At 42.5% G+C, this 27,949-nt stretch overlaps 2 protein-coding genes and 1 long non-coding RNA gene across 7 annotated transcripts in view; 1 reads left to right on the top strand and 2 right to left on the bottom strand.

Moving 5' to 3' along the window:
• The window catches only part of NOSTRIN (nitric oxide synthase trafficking), a 29,280-nt gene extending 15,131 nt beyond the window's left edge, over nt 1-14,149 (bottom strand). For all 3 annotated transcript variants that reach the window (XM_053408842.1, XM_053408851.1, XM_053408860.1), the window contains exons 1-7: nt 13,845-14,149; nt 7,941-8,026; nt 3,498-3,581; nt 2,773-2,835; nt 2,483-2,564; nt 1,578-1,640; nt 170-268 (exon numbers count right to left, since the gene is read on the bottom strand). In XM_053408842.1, coding sequence (XP_053264817.1) covers nt 170-268; nt 1,578-1,640; nt 2,483-2,564; nt 2,773-2,835; nt 3,498-3,581; nt 7,941-8,026; nt 13,845-13,871 — 504 coding nt within the window. In that variant the 5' untranslated portion in view covers nt 13,872-14,149. The remainder of the gene's footprint in view (nt 1-169; nt 269-1,577; nt 1,641-2,482; nt 2,565-2,772; nt 2,836-3,497; nt 3,582-7,940; nt 8,027-13,844) is intronic.
• Nucleotides 4,693-19,396, top strand: LOC128423596 (uncharacterized). Of its 2 annotated transcripts, XR_008332803.1 has the most exons (4): nt 4,693-4,798; nt 13,469-13,732; nt 13,938-14,081; nt 19,041-19,396. It is a non-coding gene; the product is annotated as an uncharacterized LOC128423596 (long non-coding RNA). The 2 variants fall into 2 exon arrangements; XR_008332802.1 differs by lacking the exon at nt 13,469-13,732.
• A 1,291-nt stretch (nt 19,397-20,687) lies between these two features.
• Nucleotides 20,688-27,949, bottom strand: part of CERS6 (ceramide synthase 6) — an 84,648-nt gene continuing 77,386 nt past the window's right edge. The window contains exons 9-11 of one of the 2 annotated variants that reach the window (XM_053408869.1): nt 23,691-23,847; nt 22,597-22,620; nt 20,688-21,804 (exon numbers count right to left, since the gene is read on the bottom strand). In XM_053408869.1, coding sequence (XP_053264844.1) covers nt 21,643-21,804; nt 22,597-22,620; nt 23,691-23,847 — 343 coding nt within the window. In that variant the 3' untranslated portion in view covers nt 20,688-21,642. The remainder of the gene's footprint in view (nt 21,805-22,596; nt 22,621-23,690; nt 23,848-27,949) is intronic. The other variant, XM_053408880.1, reaches the window with a different exon arrangement.

The following is a 27,949-nucleotide window of genomic DNA, read 5'->3' as shown; positions in this document are numbered from 1 at the left end:
TCTACTGTGGAGGAGATTGCACTGCATCATGTGACCTAATGCTCTTGGCCCAGAGGACACTGGGAATTTTCCTGGGGACACCCATTCTCTTACACACAACCCACATGGTTGCAGGCAGGTAATCTGGCTGTGTGGAAACCAAGAGGCAAGCGCTTATCTGAAGATTTACCTTCCTTTTGGTCTTTGGTGAAGCCAACGCTTGAGAGCTCTCTGTTTCGCGGAAGAGTGCTTCATGGTTCTTGGTTAGCTCCTTTAATTTCTTCTTGGCCTGCCACCAAACACACAGAAATCAATTGAGATGTGAGGGGAACTGCATATTTTTCAAGCTGAGCTGGGGATCAAACTGAGTAGGGATACCTCATAGACAATTTATTATTTGATGTTGTGATTATTGTTCTCTGCCCAGACTCGTCTTTCAGTGACGAAAGGGGTTAGGGCGCAACTCTGACAGTGGGTAAGATGTCATTGTCTTGGAATGGCGAGTGCGGCGTATGGTGCAAAGGAGATATCAGGCAGAGGACAAGTGATGGCTTCTCATTATGCTGCGTTCAGTTGCTAGCTGCTCTTGAGCACATAAATTAATCCTTGTGTTCGTAAGCTCCACAAATGGTGTTGATCTAAAGACCTCCACTGAGATTCAGTTGCAGCAAACTGATCTGCACAGACTCACCAACAGCAACCTGGGCTGGAATTCCTGTGAAGTGTGTATCTTCTTCATCTGTGTCAGAGAGGTCACATCCACACCGTGCATTTAAAGCACATGGCTTCCTCCCAAAGAATCCTGGAAATTGTAGTTCGCTCCTCACAGAACTACAATTCCAGGCACCCCACCCCCCAAACTGAAGTTCTCAGGATTCTTTGGGGGGAGCCATGTGCATTCATAGAGTGGATGCGACCAGAAACTACTTGCAAACATGTACACACACACACTCACTTTTAACTTTGTTAACCTGGTCTGGAACAACAAAGATGGGCACCACAGATCTATACAGTTTCAAATGCCTGCAAGCGAAATTTTGGGTGCTGGATACCTTTGTAGTTGATAGAAACACAGGAAGGAGCCTTGCACCAGAAAAACGGTACACAGCTTTGTTGTTCCATTGGGAGTGATGGGAAGGAAAGTTCTATAGCCAAGTGGAAAAACAGTTTGGGGTTTTTTTGGCATGCAAAAGGACCCATCTTCAATCATGGTAGGACAACTAAAGATTCATTTGTGAAGCTCTGGAGAGCCACTGCCAGTCAGTGTAGACAATATAGAGTTAGATGGACCAGTGGCTAGTGTAAGGAAGCTTCCTATGCTCCATTTAGCCTATAGATCATATCCTTTGCTGTTTAAGGCTCATACAGATGATACCACATGGGGCTGCCTTTCCTCTCCATAGATGGGTTTTCAAACTCCCTCTATATCAGCATTCTAGCAAAGCTAACCAATGCCTTTTATTTCAAACCATGGGACATAATCTAATCAAGCACTTCTTAGCCCCTTTCACGTAACTGAATTCAACGGGACGCGGAAGAGTTTCCTGTGGGTTGATCTTGACTTGGTACCTTTGCAACGACGAAAAATGGAAACTTGCCTTTATTTGTTGGCGCCAGTTGCCGGTCACCAGGTCCGCTGCCTTCGCAACTGTATTATCTAGCTTATGGAAGAGAAACACAATGACATTTGAGAAGCATATCATTGCTTGCTTGCTTATTTGTTTGTTTGTTCATTCATTTATTTAGATTTCTCCTCTGTCCTTAACCATAACATCCCTGGGGAGGCTACAACCATAAAATGTACAATTATAAAAACAACCAACCAACCATGAGACACTGAAGTGCAAAAAACAATTAAAAGCAGTTACCTATATAAAAATAAATGCAAACACTTGAAATTCCCTATATAAAAATGGTTCTAGTACAGATACATGCACACTACAGATCTTAACTTGTTGAAAGAAGAAGGTCTTTCAACAGAGATAGTTCCCGCCTAATATGTAACAGGAGGCAAATCCAAAGGTCTGGAATGGATCTTCTATGAAGATGGTATCTGCAAGACGCCCTCTCCTGCAGAGCACAGTGATGGATTGGGTATATGAGGGGCGAGACGACATGGCTTTGTTCCATTATCAATGTACAGCCTAAGAAAATCAAGCCACATTGGGCCTTTTAAGGAAGTCGGAATCTAAAGATTTTAAAGGAGATATATATATATATATATATATATATATATATATATATATATATATGGGCAAGTGGACAATAATATTAGCATCACACCACATTTGTAAGACACCCGTTGCAAAACCAAATCCTCATAGACTTAGGTTGTGATCCCGCTCCTGCTGAAGCAACCAGAAGCCACCAGCAATCAGAAGCCATTGACTTTAACGATGCAGAACTGCAGCCTTACTTAGAAACAGAACTTTGTGCATTATGCATCATCACCTGCACAGACATTGCACCAGATCATCAGAAAAGCAAGGTTATTTGAACTCACTGCTTTTTTCCTCTTCTCATGCTCCTCCAGGACGTGATTTGTTGGACTTATAGCTTCCATCTGAATGGCTTTGCCAAGTTTCCTGGGCACAGAACATAAAACATATACACCTGCTGCATTAACATTTGCCTTCCGAAAAATTATTTGCTAGACAACCGCCGAGGGAAATGCAGTAAATATTCTCCATGCAACCCCAGAGCAGGCAATAAAAACTGCCATGTTGATTGTACAGGTTTTAAAACCCTCCTAGCTCTCAGTGGACTTTGAATAATGGACCATGCTGTACTTACTTGTGCAAATCGGAGGCAGATTTCATCCCTTCAGAAACACATTGCCAGGCACTGCAAATATAACTGAATGGAGACCAAACAACAAAAAAAAAAAAGAGTGGGGGGGAAGGAAAAAGGAAATATAGTATACACATTTATTCTTAGTTCAACACGTCTGCTAAAAATCTGGTCTCAGACACAATACATTTTAACACTTCTGCATGGAGATTTACATAGGATGCCATTTTGTGCAACTAACTGGGAATCAAACTCAATCCACAACGGTTGTTTTGCAAGAGGAACTGCAGCTGTTTGGCAAGCCACTGTCACCTTAAAAACACAGAAGATGACTTTAAACTTGTGCCAGTCATCTTAGAGAAAAGACAAACCTGGGAACAGCTGCCCCATTCTATTAGATGTTGGGGATTCCACTGACCTTCCCCCCATTCTATTATTGAGAATGTGGCAGCAGCATCTGTGTGGCAGCATCCCCTCAATACATATGCCTAGCTCAAGGCAGCGTAAGTATGGCTGCCAGGAAGGCAGACCATTTGTTGAGCAAGGGGTTTCCATTGTTGGGCACAAAAGGGCAAAGGACCAGGTAGACTTCTGGAGCTCCATCTGCCATAGGAAGCAATGGGAGCCTCATGTACGCCCAGGGCTCTAGACTACAACTTTCCATGACAAAGGAAAAAGAAAACCCTATCGGAGCAACTGGGTTCTAGGTGGGAACTGATGTCACTTACCTGACCTTCATTTTGCCCAACGCTTTGGTGAGCTTGTGGGCCAGTTTATCCAGCCCTTTGCCATATGTGATCTCCAAATCAGCCCTGCCAACAAGGAAACCAGAGGTCATGATGCAAGCAGCTCCTTGTATCTCGACAGCAATGATCTGTCATTTTGGAAGTATATTCTTACTCTTCCATGCTGACCCACAATTCACGTCACTCAGCAGTGCCATAACCACTCCTAAGTGCTCTGCTAATGCACCATCATGAATCAGTTATGTCCTGTTTGCCTTCAACATTCATGTAATTTACCCAAGAAAATTGTTTAGCAATACTCAGCCACTCTTGCTGGCTTTTATTAGAATTTGATTTATCAATCAATGCTCTTCAAATGAGGGGTGTGGGAGGGCATGGATAGCAGAGAAACCGGAGGACAAGGCCTGACATGTAATGAAAAACAATGAGCTCAAATGACAAGCTTTCCAATTCTCTGGTGCAGAAATGGCGCATTAAGGTGAAATGTGTGCACAAGTGGATCTGTTTTCTGCACTGGTTCATACATGTACTGTACCTAAATCGACTTCTTGCACATCATTTAATAGCATGCAATTAAATGTTCAAACTGACTTCACTGAAGTGCATTGTCTTTTGAGGTGAAATGAACATTGTATTTGTGCACTGCCTAATCTGCAATGGCTCATTCACACATACACCATGCAAGCAATAACACTGGTCACCAACACAGTGCCTGTGGGCACCAGTGAGCCCACCAGTACCTTGTGCGATGCCCTCAAAAAGGTCTCAGTAAATCTCCCTTCAAAAATCCACAATACACATGAGACTGTTTGCTCTTCCTGCTCCGCTCCTGCTTGCCCCAAGTCTCCTTAAACATGCCCACATTTGACTGAAGGTAATAATTTGATTACTTCCATCCCTTCTGTTCTGAAGGAAGTGGCGCAAATAGCTTTTCTCTGGGAGTGTGGCGATGACTGATGTAGGTGCTTCCTTGGCTCCCATTGACCAAGGGATGGCATGCTCACACCATTTTGTGGTCCTATTTTCCAGCTCTTTAGATGCGGCAGCCATTTTGTGTTTAAGCCACATCCCCACTGCAGCCATTTTGTGGCTGGCACTCAAGGCACTTTCTCAAAATTCCGAAAAGGTTGGAGACCCCAGCATTAATCAAAGGGGCACCAAATAAATATTTGGGGAGGCAACCATTGCTTGGTAGACCGCACACTTCATAGGCAGAAGTTTCCATTCTTTTCATTGCCATGCAAAAGAATCAGAACAGCTGATGATGCTTATATGTTCACAAGGTAAATTTATCACCCACCGACGTGATTTAATGTAGTTCATCTCATGACAAATGTCATATTTTATTATCCAAGTAGCATGGAAGTAATGATGATATCCCAAGCTTGTAAAAAAGGAAGAGAATTGAGGGGTTTTTGTGTGTGCCTGAATTTCACTTGTCCTACTGCATAAGTGGTAAAGCATTTCATCATATTTAGAAAAGAATTACTTTCAAAAAGGTGTCTCCTAGAAAGGGGAGCCTTGAGGTTTAAGATGCAAGGCAAATCTTCTATGGAATGGCAATTTCTCTTTGGAATGCACAGCTAATGAAATCCTTGCTCTCTACTCAGAATATCTGACAGTAAAATGAATTAGGTTTTCAGGATGAAATAACAAGTTAGAGCTAAAAGCCTTCCTCCCAGCCTTCCCCCCTTGGGTGAAATGTGTCTTAGTAAATCTTCCGAAACTCTGTTTGTGACTTTACAAAATCAATAGCAATTGCAGGAACAATATGACTGCTAAATCGGGGCACGATCCAGCAAAAAAAGGCAACCTGGTGAATCAAGTTGGTCACCTTAGTAGAGGCAAGGTCACCAGTCATACGCGCAGGATGTGGCTTTTGGCAATCCAATCAATGAAACCCAACATTAATGCAATATTGTGGCCCTTGGGAGAGGAGCCTGTTGTTCAAATCTAGGCCTAATTGGGCCTAGATTAGGTGAATACCACCACCTGTCTCCACGAAAGAGAATCCTTTATCTCTGACCTGCATGACCTATCTATACCAGATACAGGAAAAAGGGATGACACCTCCATGATCCAATCAATGCCGGAATTTCCTTTGAGGCTTTTGTTTTTGAGAGTACAAAAACTCCAGGCTTCAAAGCAACAATATTTCTGGTTTCAGGATCTGGTTACTCAGTTCCACTATGAAATCATTTGCTGGATCACTTGTGTGGGTTCTGGCTCCCCAGATCCACCCTGTTGAGCATCACTTCACTGAAAATCACTTAGATGCACATCACTCTACTGAATTGCTTAGTTAGCCAGAGCTCAGGGGTTTGCCTCCCCTACTTTCCCCTTTCTGTCTCTGGACCCTTGCCTGCTGAAGGTCCCCTCTTGCTTACAGGTGGCTCCACTGCAACCCAGGTTAGTTTCACACTGGTTGGCCTGTCAGAACCAGTGCAAAAGTTTACTCTGGCTGGATCTAGACACATCAAAAAAGCGCTGCAGTTAAATGCATTGCAAACTTTGTATGGAACTCCACAGTGCGATCTGGTGTCACAGTGTTAGAATGCATGTAAAGCAAATGCATTTTTTCTTTGCCAATGTAGCTGAGTCCTCTGATTAGGTTTACATAACCAAACGTGTGTCAGAACTGCAGGCAGACACATAGATCACAAACTGAACATTTCAAAGAATGGGAAACTCCAGAAAGGCATCAGAGGAAGCCGCTGTTGTTCAAGCCAAGTAGGGCTATGGAAGTTCAAGCCAAGTGTGATCCTGTTAGAGGAATCTCTAGTGGTTCCCACCAAATATCCTCTCTGCTGCAGTTGCCGTGCAGGTGAATTTCTCCAGATTGACCAATGTGCATAAGGACTGGGTAAGCACAAGCCTAATGAATCCCTGGAACTTCTTCCTTATCAAATGCAAACAGATAGCCCTATTTAAGGATGACCTGGTCATAGGGCAGTGACAGTACGGTAATCTCCAGCAAACTCCTTTTCACAGTAACTGGATGAAGCCTACATTTATGTTTTCCTGTGAAACGCCTTCCCCTTTCTGCATAAGGAACATCCCAATCACCCGGCCATGAGTTCTAACTGCACAGAGACCTTGGGGGGACATTCTGCCACAAGGAGTTAGGAAATGTGTGTTAATATGTGTGCAATGGCCCCAGTACCTGAGTTAATTAACACTTAATGTCCTGTCTACCCAGCCCTGTCCTTAATGAGATTACCCTCTGCGTTAAGAGCTAAAGTCCATATGAGGGACTTTTTCCTATAACTGGGCACCTCTCAGTCTGCACTGTATTTAAGTTATTTGGGATCATCCAGTAGACTGCTCCACACCACTGTTTTTCAAGGGTGCTGCTCCAACACTTCGGATGTCAGCAGGAGCAAAGTATCGCCATCCCCACTCCCAACTCTTGCCTCTTCCCCCTTCCCAGCCATGCTTGTTGCTTTTATTTTGGGTTAGTCAGGACTCTTGTGGGAGGCAAAAGCCAGTGTTGCTCCAGAAGCATAGGTCTTTTATAATATATATATATCACACCATATTTGCTGCATTCAAGGGAATCCAGGGTAGAATTGGACTTTGCACAATCTATGAAGGCTTGCCTGATTTAGGTCAAAGCAAAAAGTTCACACCTAATATTAAACTATGGTTTTGTGTCATGGGGATGAGCTGCAGTGAGCCTTGGGCTTGCAAACTCCTCACTCCCCACTTCTCATTGGTGTAGCTTGCAAGGGGATCAGCAGCTTCTACTTCTGTTTTAGATTAACCACCGTTTAGGGTTTGGACAGCATGCTAAACTCCTGTTAACAGTGGTTTGTTGAAACGTACTATGGCTTCACGTTGGCTTGTTTAAACAAACTATAATTATGGTTACCCATAGTTTACCTGGTTCAGATGACGTAGCAACCTGTGCTTAACCAAAAAGGGGGAAAGCTTTCAAATTCCTCTGTGTGGCTGTCCTGAAGGAGGAGGCACATAAACCCAAGGTTCCCCTACACTACTTGTCTCAACCATGCAAAAACCATGGTTTTTGCAAAAACCATGCAAACCATGCAAAAACCATCCAACTGAGCTCATCATCAGGCCAAAGGAAGAAAATCCACGTAACTGTATATGCTGCCTTGAAGCTGGTCCTTGCTATTAGACCTTTTCTCCACTCCCCTTCTTCACATTCCAGCAGCCACCCTAGTAATTACTGGATGAGCAAGTTATATTTCAAGTGGCATCAGACCAAGCCTTATAGAAACTGTTCGAACATGCAGGGAGGAAATGATAAGCAGCCTTGTATTATAGAAGTCTGTTCTGGAGAACAATAACTCTCTCCCCGCTCCCTCCACTGGCACACACATACCATTTGGAGAAAATAATTTGCCATCTGAGCAAACAAGGGAGATTGAAGTCTACCAGGTTAAGGGGACACATACATACCTCTGCTGAAGAATAGACATGAGTTGCTTGCAGAAATTATCTCCATTTTTGGAAAATCTTTTCAGATCTTGATATGCCCTGTCATACTGAAAACACAAGATACAGACTTGTTTACAGGCTTTAAGGTTTGGGCAACATTTCAGGTCTGCACTTGTTCTGCCTGCCACACAGGAAAAGAAAAGCGTAGGACATAGGTGTGCAGCTTGTGTGGGAAGAGAATGTGTATCCACAGTAGCAAAGGTTTTCTTTTCCTTTTTCAGCATGAATGGGGCATGCAAAGTGATTGCATACTTTTAAGCCAGAAAACCAGCTGTTGATAATGTACAAGGTCCTTAGATACTCCTGTATTAATACTATTACTATTATCATTACTTAAACAACAGGTAGAAGTTCCCAGTGGGTGGATTGCAACGTCTCCCTGAAATCTAGCCAAAATCTCCACCCAACAGAAATGATATCCACACACAGGGAGGAGACCTTTACAAAATCAACAGAGTTTCTGTAGCACCCACACATCTACACACCCTCTCTGGCATTGAGAGATCTCACACGGGACAGGAAAATTGGCTTCCAGGTGGAAAGATCAAAATTAGAAACAGAACTGTTAGAACCCAATACTAAGAACTTGTCAAGAATGTACAATTTGCTGTTGAAATGGAATACACAGGATGAAACGGTTAAATCAGCAATGATTAAATGGGCACAAGACATTGGTCATGACATTATGTTTGCTGACTGGGAGCAGTTATGGACCACCGGTATAAAGTTTACGGCATGTAATGCCTTAAGAGAGAATATTATGAAAATGATTTATAGGTGGTACATGACCCCAGTCAAGCTTGCAAAAATTTATCATTTGCCCAATAATAAATGTTGGAAATGTAATGAAATGGAAGGTACTTTCTATCACCTTTGGTGGACGTGCCCAAGGATTAAGGTCTTCTGGGAGATGATTTATAATGAAATTAAGAAGGTTCTTAAGTGTACTTTTCATAAGAACCAGAGGCTTTTCTCCTGGGCATGGTAGGCCAATTGGTGTCAAGGAAAGATAGGACGTTTTTTATGTACGCTACAACAGCAGCAAGAGTTCTTTTAGCAAAGTATTGGAAGACACAAGAACTACCCACGCTGGAAGAGTGGCAGACGAAGGTGATTGACTATATGGGACTGGCTGAGATGACGGGCAGAATCCGTGACCAAGGGAAAGAGACGGTGGAAGAAGATTGGAAGAAATTTAAATTTTATCTTAAGAACTGTTGTAAAATTATTGAGTGTTAAAATGTCATGGGTATGGCAAAGCAGATTTGCAGCGATAAATGATTGGGTAAGAGAAAAAGGTTAAAGAAAGTGAATTATAAGTAATTGAGATTAGGGATTGCTGAAAAAGTCTAAAACAGGGATGCAGAAAAGGGAGGCATGGGGAAGTCGTTGAAATTGGGTTTAAGGAAAAAAAGATTATGAAATTATACATGTTTATATGTTTGTTTGTTTTTGTACTGTCAGTTGTAATGTGTTATAATTTATGTTGGAAAATCAATAAAAAAAATTTTTTTTTAAAAAAGGAACTACTTAACATCCCAACCTGTACCATATGTTTACTGTGCCTTGTTTAATGTTTTTGTAACTGATAAAACTCTGTAAAATATTCATTAAAAAAAAGAGAGATCTCACACGGCTTAAATAAAACGGTTCTCAGGGTTCGTTTTGTTTTCCATTCCCAATTCCATCACCCCATGCAAACATTGTGCCAGATCAAAGCCCATATGGAAGTGTTTCCATTATAACGCACTCACAGGTCTGAAAAAGAAATAATGCAGATAACCTGTGCTACTCTCCTTTCACATTAAAGGCTCCCCTACTGCCAATCTGGGGAAAGGCCAGTGTATGGAGGGTGGATGGGGCTGTGGCTCAGTCTTAGCTTTGCACCCAGAAGATTCCAGGGTCAGTCCCTGGCATTTCCAGGTAGGGCTAGAAGGACTCCTGCTGGAAGCCTTGAAAGCTCCTGTGTTGTCAATCTTGAGTTAGAATGACCCATGGGCCCAGTAGAAAGCAGCTTCCCATTTGGTGTGCTAGGTTTCCTCACTTGCAAAAAGCATTCCTGGGAACACCAGCTTGCTCATTCAGATCTCTCTGTGAGCCAATGTCCAGTTTGTGATTAGGCAAGTCACTATTTTGAAGAAGCTCCTCTGCAACGCGATGCTCCCCTTTCTCTTGGCAAGCCAGAAGTGGAAGGTCACTCTCCCAATGCTGCTATGCATTGCCTCCTTTAATATAGTTTCACTGAACATTTTAAAAAAGGAGGCTATCCTCTCTATGCTATGCTCTCTGCCTCAAATGCAAGTGTTTTGCAAAGGATGGAGGAGATCCAGGGAGGAAGGGATCAAGATTTTGCAAGAAAAGGCTTTTTTTTTGTTCAAGGGAAGCACCGCACCTCCTGACATAGTCCTTTGTGAAAAGCATGCTCTGTGACAATTCAGCACAGACCCATTCATTATACCAGTAGAGTTCAACATTCGCAACCCTTACTGCATATAGCCTGCTATTTTATTATTATATTAATAGAACACTGGTTTCATTCAACATAGTGCTAAGGCAGTGTGAGGATTTTTCCTTGCATGACAGAACCATTTCCTTCCTGCAGTCCTGGCATTCCCGCTAAATGTGTTCTGGGTTCCTCCTTGACAAGCTTCCTCAGCAGATTTGGGGATGGCAAAGGGCATGCGCATGGCGAGAGGAGACGTGGGGAGAACATACCTTCCAACATTTCTCCAATGAAAATAGGGACGTCAATAATAATAATAATAATAATAATAATAATAAGCCCTGCCCATCTTACTGGGTTGCCACAGCCACTCTAGGTAGCTTCCAACATATAAAAAAACCATAATAAAACAATTAAGAACTTCCTTCTACAGAGCTGCCTTCAGATGTCTTCTAAAGGTTGTATAGTTACTTATCTCCTTGGGTCAGGGTTCGCAAAACTGCATATCTCCTCCCACCCCCACCCCCAATGAAAATAGGGGTGTCCTAAGGAAAAGCAGGACATTCTGGGATCAAATCAGAAACTGAGACAGCTTCTGTAAATCTGGGACTGTCCCTGGAAAATAGGGACACTTAAGAGGGTCCCGGAGAATCGCCTTGGGCTCATCTTACATGCAGAAACTCATGAAGACAGTTTTCTGAGAACGGATGACCAATATGCCCAACAACCATACCATGCCATAATGAAATGTTTAAATATTTCTTTGATTGTCCTTGAATCTTCCTGCCACACTTGCCATCCTCTCCTGCCATACCGGTGTGGTGCACCACACCCTTTGAGGACCAGTGTGTCAGCGCATAGAGTTTGTTGACCACCACCCTATATTAATTTTAGTATAGCTATGAGAAATACTGCATCATGCCTTTCCACCCAAAGTGACCAAAGACAGAGCTAACGCCTGCTATAAAATATTATTATTGCTTTCATTAGTTACAATTGTCATGCTGGCAATAGCTTACAACAAGGGAAGTTTACCCTGCAATTGATTACTAGGCATTATGGTAACATTTCTCTTTTCTAGAGATTTTTTAAAATAAAAGTATGTCAAATCCAAAGAAGCAGATTTTGCAGCAGAAACTTCTGCTGGCTGGCTCCCAGTTCTCCTGCTGTGCAAGATGCAGCTTGCTAGAAGCAGCAGCCATATTAATATTTTATATCGGATATTAAATCTTTGCAAGGCATCGGCACTCACTGACGAAGCTGAACTGTACAAAACAACAAAACAGCAGCACTTGGAGCAATTTCCCCCACGTGCACACACATAATGGATGCACAGCAAGCCTGGAACTGCAAGCGGTCCTGCCATCTCTTAACAGAGGCAAAGGAAACAAAATGCTTGCTCGAATCCTTGGTAGATGTTGAAGGATCAACATGCGCAAGGCATCCAGCGGCCACGTGAACATTATCCCCAGGGTGGTGTGCGGTTAGCTGGTTTGTTTTGAATGCAGCTGTACGGAAGTGCGGGTCTGTGGGGGCGGGACTGGCTGCAGTGGGGAATTGTGCTCCTCTCCAGTGGTGTAGAATGGGGGGCACCGGGGCAGTTGCCCCAGGTACAAAATTGTTAAGGGTGCCAAATTTCAACACCCAGTGCTCCCTCAATAGAGCTTCCATTCCTGGGCTCCAGACAACGGATCAACTCTTCTCTTCTTAGCTCTGCAGCTGAGATCTCCCAGGTGATGTGGATGCCGTTGGGCAGTTGAATGTGCATGCATACTCCGTCTGTTTCCCTCCTTCCCACCCACCCCCTCAGCATGGCCCCGGGCTCAGGCAACCCACACTATGCCACAACTCCTCTCTCTAATTGCATGCTGTGTTCCTGATCAAAACCATCCTCCCTGCGCAGTTTTCCTCCCCTCAATCTTCTGTTTAGTCAGAAGCAGATCCCATTGCGTTCCAGTGGGGCTCACTCCCAAGAAAGTGTGTTTACGATTGCAGCCCTGAACTTATGGTTATATATCTTGTCTATATCCCTGTGTCTCCCCAGACAGTTCAGAGGAGACAATTTCACGTGACTTATTTATTTATGTCCTTATTTTTGATAACTCACGTTGATGGAGCATAGGGCCTCTGATTCTCAGGATTGTGGGTTCGAGCCCCATGTTAAGCAAAAAGACTCCTGCATTGCAGAGGGGTTGGACTAGATGGCCCTTGGGGTCCCTTCCAACTCAACAATTCTATTATTATTCTTTCTCAACTTCTCACATCCATCTTTGGATATATACCTCTTCTAAGTTCTCCCCAGTTCTCTGCTGCATATTTATCCACCTTTCCCCTCAGATTAGCTTTTCCTCTAAGAAAACCCTGTTTTATCCTCACATCAGCCCTGCAAAGTAATGAGAGCCAGTGTGGTGTAGTGGTTAGAGCGGTGGACTCGTAATCTGGTGAACTGGGTTCGATTCCCCACTCCTCCACATGCAGCTGCTGGGTGACCTTGGGCCAGTCACACTTCTCTGAAGTCTCTCAGCCCCACTCACCTCACAGAGTGTTTGTTGTGGGGAAGGAAGGGAAAGGAGAATGTTAGCCGCTTTGAGACTCCTTCGGGTAGTGATAAAGCGGGATATCAAATCCAAACTCTTCTTCTAATGACTGGCTCAAGGTAACCCAGTAAGATTCACAACCAAAGGATGATTTAAACTTGCTTCAGGGAAGTGTGTGTTACTTGGCCTGCTTCTCTGTTCCAATCTACGTTACAGCTTCTGAACTGAACTCAAGGCAACCATTCAAATGATCAGGCATCACATACACGGCTTAAGCCTAACATTTGAGTAGAGATAATCAGCAACAGGAGGCCTTTGAAAACGACAAGCTGTCTAGCTTTACAAGAGGTGTGCTGGGGTGGGGGAGTTGTGGCTCTGGCAACATCACACGCCCACAATACTCTCCCAGGGCAGGGTAGGAATGCAACAACAAATATATAAAACTGCCCTGCTGCAAAATAGCAGAAACAGCAACTTAACCCCACCCAGTAGCTCTCTCTGCCTTCCAGTTTCTGACCAGGATACGAGGAGACACCCGCCACCTTCGAAACTCAGTTAGGTCAGTCCAGCATCCTTGGCTACTCTTCGAGCTTTGCTAGGCCTCTGTCCAGAAAGCCGGTGCCACATCTGCGAGGCTGGGAAGAGGAATCTTGAAGAAGCAATCGGGGTGTATGCGTGTCGCATTGCCAGCAAAGCACTTTGGAAGATCAATGTCACAGCTCAAGGGCAGGCAGAAAAATCAGTCCCTCTCTCTGATGTAGACAACCAGCCAGGTATTCTTCAGTGGCTGTGAATCATGAGTTCATTGTGGCCCCCAAACCCCACATATACTAAGCTGAGAGAGAGAAGGGGGGAGGGCTATGAATGAAATAAGAGGTTACTCACTATGCAGCCTTCCAGTGGGTTCTTCATTCTGAACTGCCGGATTCTGTTCTCGTATTTCTGCCTCTGCCCTAACTTGTCCGCTTGGAATTCTAGGAGGCTGGAAGTTCCATGGCAATCAAGCCGGTGTGTCAGCCAAGTGGCTAATTAAGGGACTAACCCTGCAGCTGATTTCATCCCAGCTACTTCCTGGTAATGCCAACAAGATGCAGAGCCCCTCAAACAATCGCGTACAGCAAGGTGACCAACAACTGTTATGGCCCCTTGCCTTGTTTTTCTGTTACATTGGTACCTCAGGTTAAGAACTTAATTCGTTCTGGAGGTCTTGAAATCGTTCTTAACCTGAGGTACCACTTTAGCTAGTGGGGCCTCCCGCCGCTGCGTGATTTCTGTTCTCATCCTGAAGCAAAGTTCTTAACCCGAGGTACTATTTCTGGGTTAGCGGAGTCTGTAACCTGAAGCGTCTGTAACCTGAAGCGTATGTAACCCGAGGTACCACTATAATGCATTTACAAAATGTTCTGAAATTCTTTATGAATTAATTCATTAATAATAAACCAGGCTTAACTTTTAGCAAATGTTTTGCTACTTGGGTTTGACTGGTCATCTGCATCACATCATTAGGGTTGCCATACATGGGATTTCCAAGTGAAAATAGCAGCCAGGAGGAAGTTTTGGGAAATGGTGATTTTGAGATTGATTCCTAAGAAAAGCCCAACAACTTTGTGTTCCATTTCCCAAAAAAAGGCTTAAAAAATTTTGTGTCCTGAATTTTACTTATAGAAATATGGCAACCCTATAACTGCACGAATGGGACACAGTTGACCTAGGGCCAGCTGCATATCTTAGGCTGAACTACCTTGTACACCTCTTGTGTAGATCAAAGGGAATGGGGTTTTTTTGGGGGGGGAACTCTCTAAGTGGTGTTTTTTGTTGTTGTTGTTTTTGCTTTTTCTCTCATTTCTTGAACATTAGGTTAAAGTCTCTCCCTCCAGCTCCAAAGCTTCTCACCCTGCCAAAAGAAAAGACCAGTTTTGCCTTTCTGCAGAATGGGTGCAAGAATCACACAAGTTCCAGCCACGGGTGGATTTAAGGGGAAGAGTGTCTGCAACGGTGCCTGCTCTCATAGGAGAAACCTAGATTTCCACAGAGGGAGAAACAGGGCCAAGACATTTTTGCTGCCTGAGACAAAAAAAATAGCTTTTCTGCCACTGCTGCTGGCTCCACCACCACGACCTGAAGCGACAGGAGGCAGCCTGGGGACGCCCTGGTGCACTGAAGGCAGTGGGGGAGAAAAAAGGAGGTCAGAGAGGAGTGAGAAGTGGCGGCGGCAGCAGCAGCAGCCCTGTTCTTACCAGGTGACAACCATGGGTGACAAGCGAAAGAGGCAGGGAGCAGCATGTCCCTGGACCTGCTGTTCCATGTTCAGTCCCTGGCATCTCCAGGGTCTCAGGAAGCCGGGGATGTGAAAAGCTTTGGCCTTAGATGCTGGAGAGCAACTTCCCATCAGAGTAGACAATGGGGAGATGTAAAGAGACAAGTAGTAGAAGGCTATGCACACACACTGCAAAGAAGGCAAGTAAAGAGGCCTAATACTTTAGTGTTTATTATGAAAGTGTTTTCAAATCAAAATTCACAATATTGATTGGATCCAAATATTCCAGGAAGAATTTTAATTTTTCATATTTAAAGGGGGGGGGGAGAGAAAAGAAACCCAGAAGCAAAATCCAAGGCTAAAACACAGTGCTGTATTTCTGACAGTGAAATATACCAGTAAGTTATAGTTCAAACTGTTGGATTGTCTTGAAAACACAGGTGGAAAATTGCACCATTTTGTCCTGACCTGACCTGCTGAAAGTAACCACCATGCAGAGCACACAAATGTGGCTACTGTTTTCAGTATTTAGAAATTTGCAGGGAGATAGAAAAACACCCTCTTGTGTATCAAACCAGCGTGTACCGTTCTTCTTTGAGATGATTCTCATTACCAGTGGTCCTAGTCATCACTACACATCACTAAAGCCCTAGGCTAAAATTAAGGCCAAAACAAATACTATCAAAATACACGTACCCCCTCCTGCCCTCCATTAAAGTAAGTGGAGGCTATTTCCTAAGTGTATAACTTTATACAAGCAGATCAGTTGCTTCAGTTTCTCTGTCATTACAACTGGAACTTCCTTGTAAGAAAAAATGTGCTAAGTAACTTCTCAATAAATAAACAAATAAATACCAAGACAACTATTTTTAAAAGGTGAAGCTAAAAAATATGGGCAGTTTTTAGCAACGTCCCAGTAGAATCCAAACAAACCAAATCACACTCAAGTCATGCCTAAGTGCAATCAGAGGATTTTTGAAGTTTTGATTTGTGATTTCAAGGCAACTCCATTTATTAAACACTGTGGGTTTTGAGTATTTTGGTCATTCTCACAGTTGCCTACAGAACTGTTGTAATTTTATTATTTGACAAGAGGATTCAGTAATGAATACAGGAGGAAATATAACACCAGGAAGCCTTTAAACAAAAATAAAAATAAAACAATTGGGAGGAGGGGGCAAATAAAGAAATCCCATCTTCTTCTCATTTGTGAGAATTACAGAAAGCCGAAATTAATAGTGCATGAGTTTGGGGAGATGAGAAATATGGACTTCAATAGCCCTATATTCAGAACCCTCTACCATACACTGCAAAAGGGAATGGCAGAAGAACATCGACCTGAACCACCAGAATACCGTGTAACCTATGCCTTCATATGTACAATGTAAAGACATTCAAAACAAGCTGGCATTGGGTTACACAACTATCTGCCCATAGTTTATTGCAAAATACAGCACGCTCACACCTATGCACGCACGCACGCAGGCACGCACAATAATTTTATTGTTTGTTGCAACACGCTCTGTTCCAGTAGCAGAATGACTTGAAAGGAAAGGTGCATTAATTGATAAAAGAACCACCATGATCACTCCATGGCTTGATATTGTCACTTTTTTTATTATGTGTGAAGATTGGCGATTACCCTCCTTTCCCTACAGTCCCAAATCTAGGCTTTCGGGGTTTATATGCTCATTAGTTCCTTGCAAGTTACAACATGCCAGCTGTTAAGGAAGAAACCAGCTTCACTGAATGACAGCAGGAAAGGGGGAGAACGTGCCATGCAAATGCTTCCTAAGGGAAGCTAAGATTTCTTTGCACACCGTTTCCTCTCGTTTAGCAACCCATCTGCAATATCTCCCCAATAAACAAACTCTGGGCTAGTTCACAGAGGGTACTGGCACGTAGACCATGGAAGTGGCAGGGTACAGGGGGAGAGCTTGGGACTCATGTTCCTTTCTCTCCCTTGTATACAGCAGGGATGGCTGGCATGTTGCCCTACAGATGTTGCTGCATTCCCCGTTCCCTTCAGCCCAGCATGGCCAGTCATCAGGGATGATGGGAAATGTAGTCCTGAAGCATCTCAAAGATACCACTCTTGGCAATTCTTGGTATAGGGAGCTTAAATATCAGCTAGGGTTTAGACATGCCGGCATCTATGCAAACCCCACTGAAGTGTGCAGCCAAAAAAAAAAGATGCACAGATAATGTGCACAGGCCCAAGATCACATTCAAGGTTCTGCACGCAGGGGGGGGGGGGGAAGCATGAGTGAATCCCAGGCTGAACCCACATCCTGCCAGATTTGGGGCCTACATGCTGGGTCTTCTGTGAACCAGGCCTCGGATATAAACATACACAAAGGGGTGGGTGGGTGGGAGAATGGAAAGTAACTCCACAAGAAATGAAGTCATGTGTTGAACAAATTCAAAAATGGCAACGAACATACGTGTATATTTCTTTTTGGCATTTTAAAAATCTGGCACTCTACAGTCAGGATGGAGAGTGCAAATCAAACCCCACACTTCCATCCTCAAGTGGATATATATGTTGAAGATACCTGGTCTTCACTCATTTGTCCCACTTTAAAAATATACATAAAAACACACTTTTTTGTTTTTGTTTTTTAAAAAAGTGTGTTCCATGCCAATACTTAACTGAGGAAATGCACACAACAATAGATCTTACTCCACTACCCCAAGAGCTGGCTAATAAAAAAGTTCAGTCTAGCTAATGGCTACTAACTTCCACACACCGTTTTTTCTTCATTTTTGTCGCTACGCTACACATTTCGGTCACTGCATCTTTTACTCTACTGCTAAAAGAGACCAAACCAAAGAGCTTTTTTTTTCCCTAACAAGAGCTTGTTTACACAAGACAATTTTGATAATACTAATCCAGGAAACTGAATACCGGTTAGTTTCTAGAAGGGCTTCCTGTGATTGATTACATGTTTTCTTTCTTCCTGGATCCAGTGGCACTTGGCATACACCATAGTGAGAGGCTAACATTGAACTTACAGGCCTACAAAGCGTATTCTCCCTAATTTCAATCCATTTAAGTGAATGGGGAAGCCCTCTTTGCATTGACAGCATCAAAGTGTCTATATCCTTGGTGTTTAAGATTGAGCTGTAATGAAGCCATTTTGTAACCCAGCTAACTTCACAGCGTGCTTTGTAACAGTTTCCTGGTTGCCTGAGGCAAGGTTCAGGAGCTTTCCTCCCCTTAACCTGATTACCGTGGCATTTCACCGCAACAGTGTGAGCTTATAGAAGCTAATGATGGCAGCTGTTGGTTCTACATTCCCTTCAAAAGCAATGCTTCCACATTCTGGGAAAACCAGACATCTGTCCAAAACTCCTGCCTAAGCAACGCCATAGAGCATTTTGAAAGTCCCAGCCTCCCAATCTGTGTTTGTTGTAAAACTAACCAAAAAACTGAATATAAACTATTGATGCATCCACTTTGCCTTACTATGACAGCGCTTCACATCCAATGCCCATGAGACTCTCTTTATTCAAGTTCTATGCTGCACAGAGGACTCAAAACTGAGATGCACCGGATTATTATGAGAGATTAGTTATGAGAAACTTAAGAGCCAACCCACAATGACTCTTAAATGACAGAATGGAAAGAGAGATTCTAGTGGCAACTAATATCCAATATCCATAGTGGTTCTGATATTGTTTTATATCCCTCCACTCTAATATACTTCCTGTTCTTCAGCTCTCAAGTTACTTTTACTACATTCACTTTATGGGCACCCTTAATTTGTGTTTTGCATGTTGGCACATGTCACATAACCTTTTTTTTTTTTTGTATTTTGCAGAGAAACTGATTTTTCCACTGGGTCCTGATGGGCTGAAGTGACACTGTTGAAATATCAACACACGCAACATGAATGAACATAACACAGATATGGAATCTAACTTGTTGCGTCCAGATTTACGAGACCAATCCAGCACACCTCAACCCACTAGGGAACAGCTATTAACCAAAAACATGTTCTGTTGGGTTGGCTTCAAAAATGGCCGCATGAATTGTGATGATAAATAACCTTTCCTCTGCAAAGAACAACCACCTTTCCATTCTCTCATGTATAGAATAAAGCCAGAGTATAATAAATACTGTATGGCTTGAGCAAATGTTAAGGGTGATTTGGTTGCAGGAGATGTGCAAAAAGGATTTATGGCTCAAAATAATTTATGATGGGAGACAGGGCTCTTATGATTCCAAGCAATTGCTTATTGCTTCTTTCTATCTTTCCCTGCATGTAGTTCTTTGGCATACATGTTACCTCTGTGCCCAACACCAACAGAAAACAAAAATGGCACACAGAAAAGAGAAGTTGTCTTCTTTGCCGAAACTGGCTTTACTAAGCACAGAAATAATGTGAAAGAAAGGTCGCTTTATCTAAGGATCTTTTGGAAAACAAGGAAACCTCTACTGCAGAGAGATGAAGAGTGGGGGGAAGGATCTAACTCTCGTTATTCCTGCTGATTTCCTTTAAGAACATATCAATAGCTACAGGTAAATCTTTAGCAGGAAATCAACAGGCTTACAATCACTGCCAGCTGTATTTCTCTAGTAATTAAGAAGAGCCTTGGATGCTTGTTGCTGATTCACACTGGGGTACATCTAGCCATCAGTTTTCCATGTTCCTGGGTTGCGCTCAATGGCGCCAATAGTTGCAAGTGTTGTGGGCTAAGAAAGAGAGAAAAGACTGCTATGAGACTCGTACAACCATCAAAGTTCCCTTGGGGACTCTTCTGTGGTGTGGCACAGGACCAGTATTAAGTAAACTGTCCTCTCACAAGTAAGTTGAGGAAGTGGGAAGAACCAGGGCACTCTCTTCTCTTAAAATCAGAGCCACCTGGCCACACAATCTACCAAGAACACAACCTCATACCAAGCAGGGTTACTTACAAGGGTTGATGGACTGTGTCCTCGTTGAATCCCGAATGAACTGCCTAATATTTATTTTAAGTGTGGGCAAAAGCTTTCTAGCAGGCACTTAAAAGAAACCTCAGGCAGTAGAACAGGGATGGAAAACCTCTAGATGTTGTTGGACTCCATCGGCCGCACCCAGAGCTGGCAAAGGTCAGGGATGATGTCCAACGATAATCAGAGAGCAACAGGTTCCCCATCTGAGCAATAAGGCCTAATTTTCACAAGAAGTATGCGAGGAAGTAGAACTGTGTCTGGACTGTACCACTTCAGTGCAAAAGGGGGTGGCACACGTGATTTAATGCAACGTGATATAAAACAATTCCCTGACTGACAGGAGAACGGCTTTAAGCTTGAACATCCTCAACCTATCCCATGACTTCTAGTTTCTATGTACATGGAATATATTTGTATGGCAAAAGTATTCAGTCAACTTAGTCCCCAATTGCTGTATGCAGTGGTACAGTCCAGACACAGGCTGCCAATGCACCATGCAGATATCTTCCCAATGTCTTGTATCTACTTGACCCCCTGTAAGCAATTCTTTTCTGCCTCTATTCTTCTTGATGCTGGTTCTAAATATGATCCAAGTCCAACTTTTGTATACATGACTATGCGCTCAAGTAAGCATTTTTCTTCTGATACTAAACAAAAGGCATCTCCAGAAATTTTTAAAAATCAAACTGGAGGTTAAAACTGCAAGGCAGGACTTATCTGTAAGACTTGAGTTGTTCTTACCTGATGTAAACATAGTTTGGGCATTTGCACAAACAGTGAGCTCTGATCTAATTTGCCACCAATCTTGTAAAAGACAGCTAAAATCCCATCTTACAATAACTAAGGTTTCATATGGACTGGCTCCATTACAGGCGGTTTAGAAATACTAATGCACCATTTTAAAACTCCTCTCTAGGGTGAGGGGAGTGACCACTGTGTTTGTAGTGGGAGTTTCTAAAGTCAGCATCCTTCAGCACAAAAACAGCAAATTAAAACAAAACCAACCTAGAACTAAAGAGGAACTTTTATAAAGTTTTGTTGTAACGCTAGATACTGGGCTAGAGAAATGAAGCACGGAAACATACCTTAAAACTTGGCAGTCCCTGGCCCTGATGTGAAGTCTGAAAGAGAATCTTGCTCCCTTTCATCCACAAGTCACCCCCAAATAAGATCTAAAATAAGTAATCGTCAAAGCCTACAGAAGAAAGTACTGCTCCCATCTGGTCATGTATCTATATACATACAGCATGCCTACATAAAGAACATGGTGTGGCGCTGTCATTCACAAACAGGAAACATAGCAGTACGCTATCAGAAGCTTTAAATACTCCATGTGTTTTGTTTTTCTCTGATGTTGAGAAACAAAAAGAATAAGGGAAGGAAGAAAAGACAAAACGAAATGAAAAACAAAACCCAGCATTCACAACCGATTGACTTCCAGTAGCAAACAGTTCGTCTTGTTCGTGTATCCGTGTTTAATCCAGGGATTAGTGTTCCTCTGCGGAGTTGCCCCCAGTGAGATACCCGTTTGTTCCGTTTGTTCCGCTCGTCCCATTGGTGGTGGCTGAGCTGTGGGAGGTCTTTGAATGAGGAGCTGTGGTGGGCTCTTCGTCTGAACTAGACTCAATGTCACTTCGGTCATCCTTCGCCTGCAAAAAAAAAAAAAAAAAACGGGTGTGAAAAAGGGGGAGGGAGGTAACGTATTGGAGGTTATTTCATAACGGAAATTAAATCAACCCTCCCCTTGTTCACACCCCCCAAATCCGAAGTTAAACATAACCTATCAAGCTTCTATCTAGCCTTTACTCTTAAAGCTTTTCATCTGTTTGCTTTCGAGTGTTGCACACAATAGTATGGTGGGGAACAACTGCTCCTGCCCTGTCTCATATAAAGTGAGGTTTTGTTGTTTTAACATTGAAGGATGGCCACATGGGTGAGGGAACCTAAATCACCTCCCCCCACCCCCATCTTATCTCCCTGTACGCTATCAGTTCAAGCCTTTCTTCTTCCAGCCCAGCTCACTTCTGGTCTTGGAAGCAGGATGTGAGGAGGTAGAGAAAGGAAGTGGAGGCGCAGGGAGGTGGATTTGATATCCCGCCTTTCACTCCCCTTCAGGAGTCTCAAAGCGGCTAACAATCTCCTTTCCCTTCCTCCCCCACAACAAACACTCTGTGAGGTGAGAGGGGCTGGGAGACTTCAAAGAAGTGTGACTGGCCCAAGGTCATTTCCCATATTTAAACAAACTGATACATATCTCTCTTTCACTCCTGAGAACATGCTCAATACCTTTGGGCTTGGAAGCCCTCAACAAGCGTGCATTTTAAGCAGAGTGGCTGTGCAGAAAGACAACCACTGAAGAAACAAGGAGAGAAGATGCAATAATAATAATGAGGATGATGTTTGCGTGGCATGTGTGTTCATTTTCCCTCAGGGAAACTTACATGCAAAGGGTTCCACTTCCCAGCCTTCAAAGGCAGCAGAAAGAAAATAATTAAGAAGGTTAAGAAAGAAGACACATATTGTTTGGTGTTAAACAAGTGACTTCTGCTAGGACGGAAGAGAACAAAATGCAGTTCTGAGAGAACAGACAGAGAACTACCAGAATCACTGAAGGCTCAACTCCATAGAAGCCACATTCTCTGACATAGTAGCACCCTGTTACTATCTATACAGACTACACTGCAATACTATGGGGTTGCAGAGGAAGCTCTGAATTCCAGAGGCCTAGCGTGAAAGCTCAGGGCTGCTTTGCACATTGCAGTTTTAAGGTGTACCTTAAATGGGTAGGGACACGGTTGGTGCTGTGGTCTAAACCACAGAGCCTAGGGCCTGCCGATCGGAAGGTCGGCAGTTCAAATCCCCGCGACAGGGTGAGCTCCCATTGCTCAGTCCCTGCTCCTGCCAACCTAGCAGTTCGAAAGCACGTCAAAGTGCAAGTAGATAAATAGGAACCGCTCTAGCAGGAAGGTAAACATGCTGGCCACATGACCCGGAAGCTGTATGTTGGCTCCCTCGGCCAGTAAAGCGAGATGAGTGCTGCAACCCTAACGGTCAGGGGTCCCTTTACCTTTACGAAACCCTTTAGAAAAAATGCAATGTATGGAAGCAAGCAAACCCATGTTTGCAAGTGCATAGATCATACAAATGTGTTTGCCAGTGAACTGGAACTGATAGCAGCTTCCGGACAAGTTTACATTTGAAGTGGAAGATGCAAATTTCCTGCCAATATCATGTGTTTGTGGCCTTGAGAAGTATAGCAAACAGCTTCTCTGGTTACAGTAAACAAGTTCCATAGATGAACCAAGGTAAGCCTAAGTGGAACAGCTGCCCTGAATCAGCAGCCCATGCTCAATTCAACTGAATGCTCAGACAGTCAATATTAAACATACAGTTTCAAGACCTGATGTGTCTTCTGGAAGGGAGCGACAAGTTTTTGCCATAGATTGATAAAGTCAAGTGACTTGAGGGAACTGAGCTAGTTGAAAAAAAAATTACACACTAGAAAGCAGAAGACAGTTTTTGTTTTTTTCCTTACCTTGCCTTTCAAAATTGCTTTATAGGCTGCCTTTACTATTAGATAGGACCAAAAACAGTGGAGAACTTGAAGTACCAGAAGTAAAATGATAAAGATCGTCAAGGAAGGAAAGCCACCAACTGCTTCGGGCAGTTCAAATATTGCTGTGTTCAATACCCTGGAGAAAAGAGAAAATGGGAAGTCAATATAAAAGAAGAGAGAGATGGTTCATTTCTCAACAATGCTTCTCACCCCTACTGGAGTCATTATGAATGTAATAACAGAGCATGAAAACTGGTCACTCAAGCGAGCCCATCCACATTATCAATGATCTCCAATATGAACAAGGTCTGGAATGCTTTAAAATCAATACATCTGCATCATGGCTTCCCAAAGTGGTTGATACTGACCTCCTGGGGTCAGTGGAACTGTGCATGAGGTGAATAAAGACCTTGGGGTCAATAGGGGGTCAAAAAGGGCCTGGGATTTAAAATAGGTTTGTGAGACTGGGGGGTGGGGGGAATAATTAGGAACTATGAGTTTCAGAAATAAAAGGCATGCGCTTCCTTTGCCAATGAGGAGCCTCTGTATTTAATAAGATGCCTCCACAAAACAACAGTACTCTCAGACCACACTGTTTCGTTGCTAAAAGAAACTGTATACATGTGCAGAGTTTCACTTTTTAAACAATTATTTTTATAGCATCAAAGTAATAATTCCAACACCTCCCACAAAGATATAAAAGGAAGCTGTCATCTGGAAAACTTCAAGCTTTTATTGAGCTACAACCCCACCTGCTGCCCCGACTTATTCATATGCTTGTTAAAAGCCGTAATTCTCATTAGAATGCTATTATTTTCACTCGTTTTACTTCCTTACTCCTTACATGTTATGATTCCTAGTAATGGTTACTAATGACTGATAAGTGTTGACTGCATATTATTTCTTGACTTTATTTCATTTACATTCCTAAGAATTTGGGTCAGTGTCAATGACACCTTTATAAGCTCATCAATGGGTCAAAATGAGCCCTGAAATCTGAGAAACCCTCTTTCATGGGAGGCAAGTCTACACATTGCTTTGCTTTCCCAGAGACTCCCATTGTATTTTATTTATGTTCCTCCTTTCTTCTATGATGGAACTCAAGGTGAGGCTTCCAAGGCAGTCTTCCCAAACAAGACACCCACCTTAGCCATCTCTGCTTATTTATTCGTTGTTTCACCTCTGAATTATCAACCCGGGACATTCAATCTGGATGAATTAATGTATTCATCTAAAATGCTTACCAGTACTGTTTCCATTGGACTGGTTCCTGCATATTAAAAGCCCTGCATCAACACTAGCATATCATGTGACTTGAAGTACTACTGATCAGTTCCCGTAATCTCATTTTGGTGTGAATGATATATGACCCGTTGAATCCCCAAATGGACTAATCAATAATTAACAGAACATCAGCATATTGAAGATTGTACAAGCTATTCTAGGGCTCAGCTGATATCAAGTTATCTAATAGAAAAATGAATGATTACTAGCAACCCTATTGTTTTATAATCTTCCAACTTTTTGTGAGGTGGGAGAGACATAGAAGTATATATTGGTGAACTGGTTAATGAAATGTGTGTGTTTCATATTACATTCTTCTCTCCCACCCCACCCCCTCTGCATTCTTACCTAATGAATAAACCACCACTCTGATTTGATGCTTTTGACTATTATTCCAGTGGACTGAATCATAACAGAAACTAGTTTAGGTAGCTAGACAAAGATTACTAGTGCTGCTGACACTCCAAGACACTTAGATTGATCCATGTGATAATGAATTGATCCATGTTATGACCCTGAGCTATGCTACTAATACTGTTATAAGCATTTGATTACTTAGTTTTAAAGGAAATTTAAATACACTGTAATAAATCATTGTTGTTCAATGATAAAGACACACCTGGCTCTCATAGGTTCTGCAGTAAAGTAAGTTTCTGCATTTAGTAAGTTTGACTAAAGGGGAGGGACTAATATGGATGATAGCTCACTGAATTAATATTTTCTACAGGGGTTGGGCTTTTGCAGCAAATATAACAGAGAGCTTTGTGGCATCTTAAAGACCAATAGATTTATAATTCCATGAAAGCTTATGTCATAATAAATTGGTATTTATTGATATACAAGACTCTTGGCTGAATCACAGATGTAGCAGACTGAATTTAACCACTAGATGGCATGTTTAGCAAGTTAACGTCAACTGTCTATATGGCATTGGGCTTGTGTCAGTGAATCCTCTGATATACATTAACTTGGAATGCCGTGCTGTTCTGCAAACTTTTGTGGCGGAAAACTAACATAATCAGTATGGCTGGGTTTAAGCCTCACACTTGGGATGGTTGACAACTGGGGCCAGAGGCAACTAAAGTAAAGGTGCCAAGATAACTTCAGATGAAAGATGGAGAATGAGACTCATGGTAAAAAACAACACTCAAGTTAATCAGACAAAAGGCTCTGAAGAATCTTCTCAGTGCTTAATTTGGAGGGAGGAAAATGTATTCATTTACTGATTTTTGTATGTTCCTTGGGTAGTTCACAGAACAAAGAAGCCCAAAAAATGTGAGAAAGTAGCTAGGACCTGAAATGCAGAAACATCAAGTAACAGTGGGTGGTATACAAACAAGTTGAAGGGTAGGACTTGACCACAGTTATCTAACAAAGCCCATGGCTTGGCAGGGATTTGAATCAGTTTCCCATTGTACTAATCCAGGTGGTTTGCAACTCACGACTTGGGAAATATTGACCTATAGGAACCCTGGACTGGCTACAGAGGAGTTAAGACCAGTTCCAATAAAAAAACCTGTGCATTTGGAAAAAGTTGGCATTATTCCATTCTAAGTTGATGAGAATCTGTTAGTATTATTACTTAATTTATACGCCGCTTAATGCAAAAAACAGACTTCCAAGTGGCTTCTGAAGTATAAAAACCAGGTTTCAAAAATATCACTAAAATGCACACTAAAACAATGCCACATAAACATCCATACTGTCAACTAGACAGAGAAGAAGCAGATTATCAGTTGGAGAGCAGAGCCTTTCCTGACCTGCCTATTTCTCTTAGCTAACTAAGACAAAAGAGTTTATCATCCATAGCCTTGAAACAGGGATACACCTGCACATGTGTGGATGAGGTTAGCAATGGGGCTAGACAGTCCAGAAGTATGGCCTAGTAGTGGTGGGGGCAGGAGGCAGACCAATATAATTCAGACTCACAAATATGCCACAATGGGAATGGAGAGTGGCTGATGAAAGTTAGAAAACAGCAATAGGAAAACACGAAGAGTCTTCCAGCTTAAAGTATTTGACATTTCCTATGTAAGTTATCTGTGCACTCCTTGACTGAGATAGAAGAAATCATTCAAAACTTTTACCGATGCAGTAACTACACAAGCCATTAACTGCACATTGCTATGGATTCTTCGCTTTCAATGGTCGGTGCACTTGCGTATTACTGATGACATTTCTCTGTTCTCTTCTGCAAAAACACGCAGAAGTGTTAAGTCAACTACAGCAATCTAAAACTAAAGCGCACACACGCACTGGCTTTCGGGTTCACTTCTCTGTTCTTGCAGCAAGTCTGAAAGTATTTGACACAAGTACTTGCAAAATGTATGCCACAAAAGAAAGCTAACTGACAAATGCATCCTTTCATCATTTTTCAGTATGAGATAAATTAGCTTAAGCTTAATTATCCAGCTGGACTATGCATCTGAATAGGTATTTGTAAAATTTATATGCCACTAACCTGCTCACAGGGGCTATTATAGCAGCCTGCAATAAAAATTTCTTTTGGGTTGATATGCCAGTATTTATTCCTAAACAAGCCAAAAGAGAATTTCCCAAAAAGATGGCTTTTAAACAAAGGAGAAAGATGAGGTGACAAAATGGGAACGTCCTTAGCAACTGTACAACATATACAATTTGAAGCATTAATCATTAAAATGGTGGTGCCTTCTGTTTTAGCATTCTCCACAGAAATTTAAAGTAATGACCACCTCTGAATTTCACATATTGGACAGGGTTCTATTAATTCTTATCTGCTGAAAACTAAGGGGTATATTTAGCCATCTTTTTGCATTAATTTAAAATGCATTTTTAAACCACCCCAGACATTGGATACTAGACTTACTTAAATTTAGCCCAGAAAAATAATTAATGGTGCTTCCTTAGTTTCCCCATACTCTTTAAAAATTAGTACAGTCGTACCTTGGAAGTCGAACGGAATCTATTCCGGAAGT

Source organism: Podarcis raffonei, chromosome 1 (genome assembly GCF_027172205.1).
Source record: "Podarcis raffonei isolate rPodRaf1 chromosome 1, rPodRaf1.pri, whole genome shotgun sequence".
Lineage (NCBI taxonomy): Eukaryota > Metazoa > Chordata > Lepidosauria > Squamata > Lacertidae > Podarcis > Podarcis raffonei.
Note: the sequence above shows the minus strand (reverse complement) of the source record. Positions and strands in the feature narration are given on the sequence as shown.